The sequence below is a fragment of the Trematomus bernacchii genome, unplaced genomic scaffold, assembly GCF_902827165.1.
Source record: "Trematomus bernacchii unplaced genomic scaffold, fTreBer1.1, whole genome shotgun sequence".
In the NCBI taxonomy this organism is placed as follows: domain Eukaryota; kingdom Metazoa; phylum Chordata; class Actinopteri; order Perciformes; family Nototheniidae; genus Trematomus; species Trematomus bernacchii.
In genome coordinates, this window is record NW_022987839.1 from 2,329,681 (window position 1) to 2,345,787 (window position 16,107).

At 40.2% G+C, this 16,107-nt stretch overlaps 1 protein-coding gene and 2 non-coding genes across 3 annotated transcripts in view; 1 reads left to right on the forward strand and 2 right to left on the reverse strand.

Moving 5' to 3' along the window:
* Nucleotides 1–9,072: 9,072 nt before the first annotated feature.
* Nucleotides 9,073–16,107, reverse strand: part of LOC117500269 (microtubule cross-linking factor 1) — a 74,997-nt gene continuing 67,962 nt past the window's right edge. The window contains 1 exon segment of the mRNA XM_034153080.1: nt 9,073–10,326. Within this exon segment, the coding sequence (XP_034008971.1) occupies nt 10,129–10,326 (198 nt within the window). The 3' untranslated portion in view covers nt 9,073–10,128.
* On the forward strand, nt 11,992–12,074 carry trnal-uaa. The gene has a single exon. It is a non-coding gene; the product is annotated as a tRNA-Leu (tRNA).
* On the reverse strand, nt 12,615–12,697 carry trnal-uaa. Its single transcript has one exon. It is a non-coding gene; the product is annotated as a tRNA-Leu (tRNA).

A 16,107-nucleotide genomic window follows, 5' to 3' on the forward strand; every position in this document is an offset into this window, starting at 1 on the left:
CAATCTGTGGACTTCCTTTGTTTCATTGAATCTGTCTCCTCCACGTGCATGCAGCGAGGCGTGTGTGTGTGAAACACGGGGATGGGTAATATTACATCATCACCCCCAGCAACGGAGAACGGGTTTCCATGACAACCTCCTTACCCCCACCTCCTTCAAACCCTCTTCTTCCTCTGACCACAACAGCAGTCTGCAGATGTTTTGTAACCTCACAACGCCACACAGATAAGATGTTTTTTTGGCCTCTCTGGACCTATTTAAAATAATTGAAAGCATAACATATTTTTATTAACAACAATATACCATACAATTAGGCGTCTGTCAAAAATCGTTTTAGTAAGATTTTTGATCATTTAAGAGGGTTTAACAATGCTGTTGAATTACACATTATGCTTAAAAGTAATTTATAATTGTTATCTTCCATTTCATCCTCATACTGAGTCACACACACTCAAATAAAAAAATCCAATTCAAAGCCACAATACCGATCGCAACCCTATAAAAAACTCCAAGCAGATTAAAAAACATAAAAACACACATAAGGCCATAGATTTCCAGTCTAAGGAACAAGACTACATACATTCAGCCAATATTTCCACAAAATCCCTCCATAATTTGTGAAGGTTTGTAAAAAGAAAATGGAAAATGGACTTGGTATTAAAATCAATCAAATCATTCAATCATAGATGTTGCATTCATTGATAAATCCTAGAATAAAATGTGTAAATGTAACTAATATTATATTTGCAATGCAATCAGAATCAGTCCTCTACATTATATTATATGTTATTTACTTGCACATCTGTTTTATTGTGTTGCACTGTTGGAGGAGCCCGTGAGCTAATCATTTCATTGTCATAACTACACTGTCTATGCACACATGACAATACAAGCCTTGAAACTATTTCTGTTATATTGTATTTAAAAGACACACTGAAGGCTGGCAGTTATTTTCTGCACAACCCAATCTTTATAGATGCATGCAATCTAGATGATATACATTTTTACAATAACAGAGCAGATTATTCCTTATTCATTGTGTGTCTTAATGTAATCACAATCTGATGTTTGGAGTGTGTGTCGCTGTCTGTCCACATCCAGCTGACTGTCCCTCCGTCAGCAGCTCCCTGCCCACATCGATGCTTTAGAGTCACAGTTTGTGAAATGTAATCTCCTTAATCCATTTACAGACACAAGGTCGCTGTGTGTGAAACCTGAGGCGGATATTTGATGGTGAAAGTATCAGATATAAGTGTTGGTAACATTTCATTTGACCATGTGATGTGGATGTTTCTGCTTTTCTTTATTTAAGGAACTGTATGAAAGTTATTTCTTAAAAAGTAACATCCAACAACTATTCCAAACTATTATTTTTTCATGAAACATTCAAAACATGCACAAAGTATTTAACATCCAATTTAAAACTTAATAAGTTATTACATTTTAAATTTAAATGCACTTTTGGTGGTTTGGTGACGCGTACATTTTACATTCCGTTTGAATGTGTTTTGAGCATTTTAGCAAAAAACTAATTTATACAAAAGACAATACTGCAAATACATTTAAAATAAAATGATTCTACAGTACACTGTTTTGGAATGAAAGCAGAACATTATTACATGTGTGAAGCGTTGTCACTCCTCCTCAACCCCGAGCTGCCGGAGGATTACATCCCAAAATAATCCTCCGTCATTGTTTTGGATGTCAGACTGGCTCAGAGGTGGTGTGAGCCGGTTTCACCACATCTTAGCCTGTGTCGATGCAAAGCCCCACTGTGATGTGTGTGTGTGTGTGTGAGAGAGAGAGAGAGAGAGAGAGAGAGAGAGAGAGAGAGAGAGAGAGAGAGAGAGCGAGAGAGAGAGAGAGAGAGAGAGAGACGAGCATAGAGAGAGATCGAAGAGAGAGAGAGGATCTAGCAGCCGATAGGAGAGAGAGAGAGAGAGAGAAGAGTTTGGTTTGTGTGTGTGTGTGTGTGTGTGTGTGTGTGTGTGTGTGTGTGAGCAAGCATGGGCTCATCCAAAGCAAATTGCACAAACAAAAGGAGAATCAAGGAGGCTCCAAATGAATGGCGTCTTTTTGTTTTTGCTTTTCAAAAGACTGACAGATGGTGTAACTGAACTTGAAGCCTGTTGGACATTTTTTACTTTGAAATGTTACTGCATGTGGAAGAAGAGGGAATTGAGATAGCTGAGGTCAACCACAGGTTACAAATCAGCCAGAAAATGAAGCATACTAATACTGAGCAGGGAGCAAGACATTTGGTACATGTCTTGTATATTTTGAATATTCCCATTTCCAGAGGGTAATACATGAATGTTGATGCTTCATTATTACTATTCTCCACTACATTTCGAAGGGGTATATTGTATTTTATTTATTTCACTACATGTATTTATCAGTTAGTTACAAATTACTCACATTTAAAAAGCATCTAATTATACGGATACAAAATGCAAGGCTTTGTAAAGATTGACTGGTTGGGGCCCCCGGTGTATAAAGAGAACTGGATACAGCGTTGGAGGCGGGGCCTGTTCGGTGGCGCATGAAGCCCAAATCGCTCAACTGCTGAGTATAAAATTAGTGAAAACTATTATTTCTGGTTCTGCTGCCTTGATTCTAAATAATAGATTTTAAACTGTCCGTTGCAAGTCTGACACAAGGGATATATTAAAGTATTCTTTTTAGAGAAAAGTATTTATTGCAATGCTGAATCTGAGGAGTACTCTTTTAAAATGTTCTTATATAGTAAACAATCAAGAGCATTGTCTCAACATTACCCACATTATTGTATTAACCCAGCTTTACTGATAAAACTAATACTTTTACTTAAGTTAATACTGAATGCACAACTTTTGATTGAGTATTTTAGATTTTTCTGTTGAAACTTCGAAAGGATCCGAGTACCTCCTCCACAACGCCTACAAATCATAAATATATTCAGCCGTTAACTGGTTCTGTGTATTGTGAAAACATTTTCCTTGCTGAGCATATTGTTTCTGATCCGACGCCAGCCTGAGCGACGGTCCTGCTGGTTTGGTTCAGAGTTCAAGCTGCCGTCACACTCCTCAGCACAATGGGACTTTCTGTTTACTCACACATTAATAGTTCACTTCTTGCGGAGCTAAAATCCCTTAAAAACCCAGCTTGAACAGACGGGCAGCAGCCACGCTCTGCGGCCTCAGCAGGAAGATGACAGGCATTTTTTTCCTTCACATGAATAATGATGTTAACAGAACGTGAGGAGAAGTGAAGGGCCTCTAAGCAAAGTCTCCTCTGGGCTCCTGGTCGAGCGTGGGGCTTTTTGTATCGTTGGCATGACAACCTCTCAGCGAATGGCACAGCCAGGCCCATTGTGTCGCTCATTGTCTGTCGGAGGCCTTCACAGCTGCAGGCATTCCCAATTTGGGGTCCAATTTTTTCTGACAGATTGCACGCTGAACGAGGAGGCAGCGTGGAGCCTCAGAAAGGTTCATTCTGTCAGCGGGACACATGCAGAACGACGGCTCTTTAGTAAAAGTGAATCAAATGCTCCTTTATCTATGTCAGATTATACATGCTGATATGTAATTGTCTTCAAAGGGTTCATAAACCTCTCCCTTTACTGATATGAAAGTCCTCTTCTTTGTGGCAAGTTTGGTGTTTTAGAAAAATGACGAACGTCTTCTGCAGCTTTAGACTGACTTTTGGAAATTGTGTGACTTCCTACTGTACTAAATATGTTGTTGTCAGGAATGGAGAGAACTAATTGAACTTTTTTTCTCAGCTGCAATCTAAGTAAGACGGTGACATTTTACATACAAGTCCTTCTTCCTGCTGCTTTTAAACAACACATCTCCAAAAGACACACATTTGTGCTCCTCTACAGTGGCCAGAGCTTGTTGTTTTATCCACTGGACTTCAAGTGTCTGCACATTGATCCCCAGAGTTCACATTCAACCGTCAGCCGAGTCCTCAGACAGCAGCTGCAAACTCCACAAAACAAGGCAAAGAGAAAGAGAGGCTCGTCTCATCTATTTAGTCAAACAGACAAAGATTTGGGAACACGAGGGGAAACTGCTCCAAACAATCTCACAGAGACACCCAGACAGCCTCCGCTGCATTAGTCATCGCAGCCGGAGATGAAAACAAAGCTCTTCTTATCTTTTTCAATCACAGCCAAATGTCAGAGCAAATATTCAAACTGATCTTGTTTAAGGAGTTAGTTTAATACTGAGGGAAGTTATGCACTCAATGTTAAACTCAGTATGCATCAAATACTCATCTCAGGTAGTTGTCACCATCGTTTGGCCAGGAGAAAACTGATTCATAATAATTATTCTGTTGGAGTTTCTTCCTCCAATAAAAATGTCATTTTGTGTCCTGCAGTTTTGATTTATACATGGATCAGCAGTTTTGGATTTTAAACTGTTGGCTCCATAGGACTCAAAGCTGAAAAGGTAGAGATGAATAAGAAAGTTTCACAGCTCTGAAAGTATTATTACAAAACTATGTGACTTACTTTCTTTTAGATACCTGGTTTGTCCTCCTGTCAAAGACACAATGGTCACTTTGGATCGGCAGATATTTGTCATTAACAAACATCCAGTTGTCTTTCTGATGCATAATTAATTTGTTCTTATCAGTTAATTGGATCAGGTGACTTTGTAAAGTTGTGTGGGTCAACTATGGGGCGATCAGACATCAGATGATAAACCAGACTCATCAGTACAGAGTGAAAGTTTTGAGAGCAAACATGGTAGTGTGTGCTTTTTTGGGATGTAAACCAAACCCTGAAGCTTCCTTCCACATCTCCCAAAATATGACCACTGTGTCATCCATTGCCAGTCACAAGCTAACAAACATAAACAAAATACACATGTCTGCCAGTGCCAGTTATTAGCTAACAGGCTAACAAACATAAACAACAGACACATGTTAGCCACTGCCAGTTACTAGCTAACAGGCTAACACATAACTTACCTTTCAGATACATCTGCAAGTCGCCGATTCCGATATACAACATACGTATTATGTGAGTAAACAGATGCAGAAACTGAACGTGCTCAGCTGTTTCTGCGCAAACACGAGACATGTTGGTGGGCGGGGCCAGAGCTCACACTGACCAATGAGAGGTCAAAGTAGCTTTAGCCATGCGCCCTTTCAGAGTTTTGTTTTAGTCTTTAGTTTCTTATCATTAATTATAGCAGCGTATTTTAAATAACTTTAAATCATGCATGGAGTCAGACTATAGCAGTGGTTCTCAAACTTTTTCTGTCATTCCCCACTTTGAACAGGTGGGCCTTTTCAAGCCCCACCTGTTCCTCATCGCTCCAATAAAATGGTAGGCCAAGCTTAAAATTGTCAAATGTATCGTTCTATAGCAGGGGTCTCCAACCTTTTAGGGTGAGGGCTACTTTCAAAAAATAAAACAAGTCGTGAGCTACTTTTACTCCTCTTTTTTTGTTTTTTTGCAGTGTATATATTTAGCACATTTTAACATGATGATATGCTGACCTTTAACCTTTGTGTGCTGTTTGGGTCTGTGGGACCCGTTTGCAGTGTTTACTAAAAGAACATGCATTCAATTTAATTATTTTAACCTGCTTTATTTGGGGGTGGACCTCCCCTCCACTAGGGGGGTCCTCACCTCCTCTAGGGGGGTCCGGGGGCATGCAACCCCGTGAAGATGTTTTTTTAAATGTTGAAGTGAAATGCATCAATCTGGAGCACTTTGAGCACAACATGAATTGATGGATACAGCTCTTAACACTCAGATGAAAGGGAGCTGTAGACTTTTCAATAATCCAAACATCTTTAGAATATGATCACAACCAATAACAAATCATTTAAACTGGTTTATTCTTATCTTATGTTACCTAGTTAGCATTCTTTCTTTCTATGTATGCATATTTTACTAATCACTCCCCTTTAAACTGTTGTTTTTATTTTTTACTGTCCTATAGTACACATTGGAATGATTTCTTACTTTATTTTTTACAACCAGGCTATATTAAATAGATAAAGGTGTGCTCTCTCTCTCTCTGTCTCTCTCTCTCTCTCTCTCTAAACATAGACCTATTTTTAAAGTGGGGGGACACAAACGGGATTGTCACGGTTAAACTCCTTATGAAGTGGTGAGGTGCCGCTCCACATTGCTTTTCTTCCTGACTGCAGCGCTGTTGTGTGTGTGTGTGAGAGCGATTCACATGTGTGTATGAGAGATTTTTACATATGTCTGTAAATTATTTTGGTTTCAGTTGTGTGTGTGTGAGCAGGCTCGGATTGGCCATCGGGAGATTCGGGACTTTTCCCGGTGGGCTGCTGCCTTCGGTGGGCCGCTGGCTCTGGCATAGGTGGGCCGTGGACTTTCACAGCTCCGCTGCGCCGGTACCGGCGGGTCCGGCGCAGCGGCGCTGTGAAAGTCCACAGCCGTTGCGAGTCTCCGGCTGTAACAGTCCACTACCGCCCGCGAGGACCCAGGTTCGATTCCGGCCTGAGGTCCAAATAATTAATTAAAAAAACATTTTTTTTTTAAATCTCCCGTTCATCACGTCCATTCGCGACCCACCTATCACATCTCTGCGCCCCACCAGTGGGGCGCGCCCCACACTTTGAGAAACGCTGGACTATAGTAAGTCTTAAACAGGTCATTCTGAAATTAGAAGCAGTTTTTCATTTAACTCCTTCCTCCTAGCCATCCATAAATCACAGATACAATTTTAAAATGTTTATATAAAAATATTGTTAAGACAACATTTAGGATGTTTACAGTCATGTATATAATATTCCCATTTGGAAATTGTATCTCATTACAAGCACACAAAAATAAGGTAATTAGGGATACTTCTGCAGATATTCAGTCTTTTTCTGATTGTGAATCAAACTTTCTGTGTATCCAAAGCCTTTTAAATTATATTGCTGTGTATCCCATTACAATGCAAATGGAAAATGTAGTTTTTAGTTTGGCGCACATACATACAACCGTGGTTCTGTAAATACTCACTAAAGCACCAAATACATCATTGAGCTGTTTAAGTAAATCGAAATGACTGTTAGGAAATTATTGAGCCTTGAAAAAAATAACTACTTCATATTTGTGACAAAATGTACGTATTCAGGATCACAAAAAACAGCAAAGCTTAAACGTATCGATGAAAAGACTATTGTTCCTTTTGGTCCTTTTATGGGATTTTTGACTTCAAGAAAATGAAAAATATTCGCATCCTTATTTTCCAAAACAAAAGATTACCAACAAAAAATCCAAACTTATAGACACATTCAGCTTCTAACTGTTCCAGGAACTCAAAGGCTAAAATGTTTTTCATAAGCTGCAGAGGTTGTAGTGCCACCTACAGAAACGTCAACCTCTGAAAATGCCACAGATTTAAATTTAAAGTGGTTTAAGACTTGTCCTTCTCCATCCTTGGTTCAGGGCTGCTACAGTATTCGAGGTCACGCCCTTCCTGCTGCAGCCCACATCTCACATTAAAGCAGCGTCCAGTGTTTAGAGAGAGTAGCATGTGAGAGTGTGTGGAGGGACTTCAGGGATAAATAATTCAGCAGCGGTGGGTTCCTCTCCGGCGGATGGAAGTAAAAGCAGAGCATCCTCGTCTTCCTCCCTCTCCGCTGACCTGCTGGGTGCCATCAGCAGCTCCCAGAGTGCAGTTGGTGCATTAATTATTCATCATTATAACTCTGCGAAAGGTATACGCAGGCCTCCAGCACTCTGCCTCTTTATCACTCTCTTCACTGCTTTCCCTCCCTTTAGAGCCAATAACAGCTTTAAGTTCTCTAATGAAAGACATCAGTTGAAATGTACAGATTTCAGTCTTGTGTAGTATTTTCTACTTAGACATGAGAAGCTAAAAAGGAGCAAAGCAAGATTGTGATATTTGTCTCTATTAGCTGGAAGCAAAAAGCACAATATCATGCACCTCAAATGTCATTCATCAGATTTACTTTCATTTACCGATAGTGGTATATCGCCATTTAGATTGGTTGATATGTCCATCTTTTGGACTCAGTTGAAACACATACATTACATTACATGTTACTTGTTAGATGCTTTTATCCAAAGCGACTTACATACTCAATACTGTGGGCAATCCCCACAGGAGCATTTTTGCAGGGAAGTGTCTTGCCCAGGGACACAACGACATGCTGACTGCAGTGGGGTTTGAACCTGTTACCCCCTGATCCGAACACCTACGGACAACCCACTACGCCACACGCCTCCCAGACATACATAGGCTTTTCTTTCTCTAATTGAAAGCATGTGGTATCATATTGCTAGATTATTGCCAGTTCACAGCTTCAAAAGAGTTTGAATTACTTAAACATAACAAAACATTACCCCCTGAGGTTATAGATAAAAAAAACTCCTCCTTTGAAGACACATGCATGGTCCCTTTTTATCTCTCTATCTGTAAATAATGAAATCAATGATGCCAGTTTTCCATTTAGTTTATGTTAGATATAGTATGCTGGATAATTAGGACAATTTAATTGAACATAGACATTGTTAATGTTACAGTAACACTTTTTCTACTGCAAAATGTCTGGAGGGAAAAAGGATCTGTTGCTAGAAGGTACCTGTATTTTGAAATAAAAAGCAATACGCCTCACTAAGGTCATGTTTAAATAATTCAGTGTAAATGCATGTTACTGGTTTTTATCTTGCGTGACAAGCTGAGTATCATCAGTAAGGTGACACATGTAGGACCATGATGCAACAGGATTTCACTTCTGGGAGGACACAATCTTCTTATTCACATTCGCTGTGTGTGTGTGTGTGTGTGTGAGTCTGTCCCTCCTGACCCACTGTAATCCTGTGGTCTGCACTGTAATCCACACCACACACACACACACACACACACACACACACACACACACACACACACACACACACACACACACACACACACACACACACACACACACACACACACACACACACACACTGATCCATCAGTCTCTGCCAAGAACGCAGACTCAGGTCTAATGAAAGAGCGTACACTCTATCATGAGCTGTATATCTAACCTGTTTCATAAGGAGATATACAGTAGATGCAAAAACACACACAGATGAGGAGATATTGTAAATACACATTCATGTTTATTTCCATTTAGTATTTACATAAGACTATAGCTCGTTAGACTTTTCTGACATAGATTTTCATTTAAAACATTCATATTTTATCCCCACAATCTCATTTTTCTTGACAAAAGAAAAAGTAATTCATATTCAATAGTAACAACTGTACAAAGACAGCCTGTAGGTACAATAATTCACTTAAAAATTCTTCTTGTTTTGCAAATCATGTGACAACAAAAACAACAGCTCGGTCGGAGTTTCCGTCACAACCGAGTGATCACAAATGACTATAGAGCTCGTATGTACATGCACTAAAGTGCTAGTGTTCAAAAGGCATGCAGATATTTGACTGATATTCGAACAACTGCCTTTCAATATGCATAAGGTTATTCAGTTTGTTGTCACCCTTTTTCTACGCGTTACCAGAGTGAAACATTCATCCCCAAAAAAGAAAGAAATACATCAGAAATGACATCATGTGTCTCTGCTTCAGACCCGATGAAGCAGAAGTTTGTTTGCTTGTGTTGTCTTTCCTCCTCTTGAAATAAAACAGAAAGTCAAGCTTTAAAGGCTGGAAATCAAGAAACAAAAGGTGTGTTCTCATTGAAAAGAAAATCGATATTGACTGGATGCAGGACAACGTAAAAAAAAACCCGGAACATTTGTAAACAGATGCAACACATTTGCGTAAAATTCATACAAATGCATCGGTTGACCTAGTTTTCACCTGGAAAAGTCAGAATTGTGACTAAAATATACATATATGTTTTAAACACATGAACACACATGTGGGGCGATGTTTAACTCAAGTGTGCAGGCACCTTTTATGGAAAATGTAAATCTTTTTTTTTATGATATTACAGTACATTCCAGGTTCTTCTTAAAAAAAAAGAAGTTCTGGTTCCTCGATGGTCAGCTGGTGCTACAGGGTGGATCCCTACCCCCCCTTCAGGCTCCGTCTCTGGGGAGTCTGTAGGGTTGAGGGGGGGGTGGGGGGGTTTCTGAGGTACTGGGTCTTTGAGGCTGCGGTGGAGGAGAGGAGGTCGAGCACGGCCTCACGCTGGCTCCTCGCCCTCCAGGATGGGTTTGCGGTGTCCCGGCGGCGGGAAGGTGAACCTCCTCTTGGTGCCCTCGCTCCACTTCGGGGAGGGGGAGCGGGCGGCCCACCGGGAGGGGGGGCGGCGGTTAGCTGGACGGGCCGGTCTCAGGAAGCAGGAGTCCAGAGGAGGAGCCACTGGAGAGCGAGGAAGGTCCTGCCAATGAGAAGCAGCTGTCAGTGAGGAGGGGGCAGCAACGAGGTGAAACAGGAAGTGGAGAGATTTGAAATTAAATGAAAGGGAATGAGCAGGGAGACCGAGGAAGTATGTCAAGGAGGACGTTTTATATTTAGATATTATATTACATTTTATAAGGATTTTTTGTTTTTCTCAGGAATTATTTTGTTTTTATAAGCATCATTTGAAGTAAGTGGATCAGTTTATAGAGTACACCTGTAGGCTTTACTCGCTTACTAGCTAATAAATAAAGTGGAGCAGAGGGCAGACGTACTGTATGACATATGTTTAAACAAACTTGAAACAAAATATGACTGAATAATGTGTCAAAAACAAGAATGATGTCTAAGAGGGAGTGTCATTTTATAAGGATGTCTTGTTTTTCTTAAGCAATCAGTACCGCTCTTTTTAAAAGCATAACTTTAAATTAGTAGAACAGTTTATAAAATAGTCTTACACTATAATCAAAGAAATGCACAGAGATAGGTCAAAAACAAACTTATCTGGGAAGAAAATACGTTTAGCTCGATACTGATTTAACAATGCAGTATCAATGTATGGACATGTCTTTTAGAGGAGACCAGGCTGTGAGAGGACACAGCTGGAGTCACATAGAGGTTCAACTGTCCTGGTTTGTGTGTTTAAAATCGATTTGTGTCACGATGATGGATGTGTTTGACACAGAATAATGCAAACAAATGGGTTTAGAATGATGTATGCATATTTCTGCTGTGGTAAACATGATGATGAAATAAGAGACTGCAATACATCTGTGTCCTGGATGAAAACAGAAAAAGTGAGAAAAAGTAGGACGAAGAGATGAGAGACAAGCGGCTGTGGGTGAGTTTTTCTCCCCCGTCAGAATGATGTCAGAGTGTGATTGGGTGAATGGTAACGCCACTGGTCTGATTTATAAATAGATCTTGTCCAGGCGTTAGATTTTGGGGTGAAGGATAGGAGACGTTGACCCCGCAAAGCAACTCTGCGAAATGACACGATGATGGCGATGGCAGGATGAACTGAAGAAAGTCAGATGGATGAAAAGATATTCCCAGAAGAAAATGACGTGCTACACAAACTGCGAGACGGATGTGCGGCGTCTCCATCAATAAATAATTTGTTCATGAACGGATGGATTGTGTACACACACACCGGAAACACAGGCGAGTAGTCGTTTAATGAGCGGCTGGTGGGTTAATAGAAGATTTACTATGCGATGCTAAAACATCAGATCAGACCACAGATCATGCACCAGTGAACAGGAAGTCAGTGCACAGGAGAGGCTGCTGCTTCACATCAACTTCTCTGTCAATGATCAACTTTAAAGGGGAAATCCACCGTAAAACACTACGACACTGTTAAAAAAAAAAATGATGTCTTGTATAAAACATCAGGATTAACATTAGACACTGTTGGTCTTTGACAACAGATGACAAAGCTTCCTTTGATCAAGTAAAACGTTTTAAGAAATACAATTTGTCTCAGGCAGTAAATAGAAATCTGTTCAGCCAAACGTCCTGATCATGTTTTATAAATGTACTTTTGATATACCCCACTCTGCACTTCATGTAACTGATTGTAGTGATTTTAGTGATTTAACTGATTAGATCAAGGTGCTGTAGCTAAAGTTAAGCCACAAGAGTCACCAGGATGGCCGAGTGGTTAAGGCGTTGGACTTAAGATCCAATGGGCATATGCCCTCGTGGGTTCGAACCCCACTCCTGGTAACTTTAAGTCAACTAGAAGCATAAGACTCATTACTCAAATACAGTAAATGATGGCTAGTTGCAAGAACTTAAAAAAAAGACTAAATACCCTGTCAGAGTCGGGAGGGATCCATGCTGCAGCAGAGTGGAGTCATATTTACTTGGACGGTGTAAAACAGCTAATGTAATAGCTTTCTCCAGTTGTTATGCTTCTGCCCTTCCCTTAATTGATATGTGTTAAGCCAACTTGTTTTTGCTTTGCTCTAACACCTACCATGTCCCCTAATAGTAGAGTAGAGTTCATCGCAACAACATTAAAGCAGTTGCAAATGAATTGTGGCGCTACCACTACAATCAGAAAGCTTCTTATTAGCTGACATTTGAGAGAATCCAGCATGGAGAAAGCTATTACATTAGCTATGTTACACCATCCAAGTTAATATGACTCCACTCTGTAGCAGTAATAACTCCGCACATGTATTTTGCATGGATCTCTCCACGGTATTTAGTGATTTTACAAGTTCTCGCAATTAGCCTGTTCATTAATAGTTCACTTAAAGATACCAGGAGTGGGGTTCGAACCCACGAGGGCATATGCCCATTGGATCTTAAGTCCAACGCCTTAACCACTCGGTCATCCTGGTGACTCTTGCAGGGTTCGTTTAGCGTGGGAAAATAGTAAACGTTTTTTACTTGTTTTTGTACAGAAAGAGTCTATCAACGCAAACTTCTGAACAGAAAAAGAATGTAGGCATCAATGTTATATTCCAGTAACGGAGCTTTAGGAAACTAACTCATCTTAAATATGCACTGACAGACTGATATCATGTTGTATAGCAGTGTAAGAGTCTCTGATTGTGGATTTTCCCTTTAAGCATGCAGAATGGACCATAACAAGCAGTTAATGTCCACCAAGCATCACACGGTATAGAAAGAGATGAGTAGTAGCAGCAGTCTTCTTCGGATAATCTTTGCAGGACTTGTTAGTGTGAGAGGAAATGACTAGCAGGAACTGTAAGAGGGAAGAGAAAAGAAAAACACTGTATGGACAAAAAAGGGTGAAGAAAGAAAAAACATTGAGAGAAAACCTGACAGTCCATCCTGTGTCCTGATAGAAACACAATGTTAGAGTAACAACCAGATAACTGTCGTACAGGGCCTCCAGAGAAACGTCCTAAAGAGTCTCTTCTCGACTCACATGGACTGAGTTTGCTTTAAAGGACCATACCGACTTTTTTGCAGGATCTATCCAATTAAAGTCACATCATTAAAATGTCTGCATTACAGCCACATTCAATACATCTCTTCTCTGTTTGGTATGACAATCAACTTGCTGAAACTGCTTCAAATGCAAACCCTATTACAGTGAATGCTTCAGTTTTAGTCAAAGTAATGTTGTCATTAAAGGAGCAGACATGTTCCCAGTTTTAACCCATAAGAACCCGGACCCATTTCTACTTTTGGGGAAATTAAGGGGAACATAATTTAGACTAAATAGACCACCTAGAACACATTTCTGACAAGAAACCGCCCCTAGTGTCAAATATCTGAAATGTAGCATATATGTCACATTGGGCTTTAATGGTAAAATAACTCTTATTTTTAACTTCACTAATGAGGATGATTTTTTGGTTTAAATTAGTTTGAACATTCTTTTAATTGAAGAATAAGAACATATCAACTCAATATAATTGAATCAGCTAAATTAACTGAGCAGATCATAATAATATTTCTAATTGTGCATATATGTCACTTTGGGTTTACTGTGAAAGTTTAAGGTTAAAGTCCCGATGTGACACCAGCGATATTTATCTCATTTGTTTCATATCAATTTGATCAATAAATGTTTCCACAACAGGTTAAATGTAATAAAGGACATGTTATGTACGCATTTTAATTCTTAAATGGCTTGAATTTTACCTTTAGCAACAAACAAAAAAGCTTTTTTAAATGTAGCTCGTTCTGTCACATGTGTTAGTCTGGCACATGGACATCTTGGACATGTTGTCATGGGAACACAAAATCAAATGTCTTGGACCATGACCCACCCAGACTGTTCAGGGTGTGTCACTGAGGCACTTCATGAGATAAAATAAAGGCTAAAGCTGTATAAGGAACTTTCCAGAACGTTTAAAGTTCATGTGACCCCCGTGTCACGGTGGGTCCTTATGGGTTCAACGTGACACATTTTTTCATTGTTGCGTTCTAAACGACTTTTTGGGCATGTTTGTGAGTAAACATGTTGCAAAAAATCACCAACAGCTTTAAGCCTACTTAAATTTACACTCTTTAAAAGCTAGATCCTCAAATGTGCAGTTTTCTTTAGGCAAGGCAAGGCAAGTTTATTTATATAGCACCTTTCAACACAAGGTAATTCAAAGTGCTTTACAAAAATGGAAGACTTTAGACATTGATCTATCCACAGGGAATGAATGGATTTGAACCATCTCATATAAAGGAGCCTAGGATCATCAGAATAACCCCGTCATCACACACTAATGCTGTTTAAGTCTCCTAAAATAGATTTTCAAACCTTACTGGTGTTAAAACCTAATCATTTTAAATGTATGGTATGGCACTATGTAACAGCAGATGTGATTAATGTGGTTAATGGACTAAAACATGCAAAAAACACCACTATGGTCCTTTAAATAATACAAACAAATGATCTGCAACAAAGAAAGTGAGCATGCGAGCATTAACACGAAGAAACAGATGACACTCCGATGGCTTCACACACTGTCACTCTGCCGTCCTGTGAAGCATGCATTAATGAAGAGGGTGAGGAGGAGGAGGAGGGTGGGGTCTGCACGGCGGGAGGTGAGAGGTCCGTTTGGCTGGTGGACCCACTGCCAAAGGTTCGTGGAGGAAGAGGAGGAGGAGGAGGAGGAGGAACTTACATCACGGAGACAAGCAGAGTTAGAGTCCCCAAGGAGTTGTTAGTATGACAGTGTGGTTCTGGATCAGAGCACAGGGGGGAGGAGGAGGGGGGAGATAAAGCCCAGAGGGGAGGAGAGAGGGGGGAGGGGGGGGAGATAGAGCGGGATATGTTAATTTGTCAAATCGTGAGACATATCAAACCAGAAGATACAGTGTATAAAGAATCTCAGTTTGGAAAAGTTAACACACACACCCATTCACTTTAGACCTGGAAAAAAACTGGGACCTTGATTTAGATACACACAGGACAGTCTGATAGTGTTTGAAATAAATGACATTATCTACAAATGAACTAAGGTCAGGTGATATGACAATATAAAGGCACTGTTGCATATCAGTAACTTGATTTGACCGGTATTGATTAATCATTCAGTCAAACTCTGAGCAAAACAGACGTCCTATTGACCTCTACAGGACTATGATAGCTCCTTCCACTGTTGTCTGACATTTTATAGGACAACACATTTATGGCGCATTTCCACTACAGCGCGGAGTGCGGTTTAAGCGTGCCGTGCCCGGCCCGTTTTTGGTTGCGTTTCCACGAGGCGTAGTTCCGGCTAGCGGGTACTTTTTCACAGTTTTCTGGCTCTCCATAATCGAGGTTCTTTGCGGGCCAACAACCGGGCTGAGTATGCTAAACTAGTGAGAGAATCGCTGGCAACTACAACAAAATGAACATATTTGACCGTGATTTAATTGTAATACACGTTTCAAAATGATGCCGAAGTAACAACATACTGATACCGGTTAGTAAAAACCATGAATTAATGCTTTGACAAGTCTGCAGACAGACGGCAGGCGAGAAACCTTTTAAAATGCGTGTTTTCTGAATGGAGATTGGCTAAGCTAACGTTGTATATGCTCCGACCGTCCACACTCACAACAACGGCCTACAGACATAAATAAAGCAGCGACTGTATTCGCCATGACACAGGCAGTCTGTGGTGTGTACTTGTTTAACTTTTGTCTAGTTTCTGAACAGATATGAGGAGCTGTGAGCTCTGAGTGCTAACAGCTAACGGCTGATGTTGGTTTTGTGTTTCGCATTGAAGATGACGTCACGGCTCCGCCTACACTGCGTTAATATAGTTACTGCCCCAGTTCCTAAACTGTA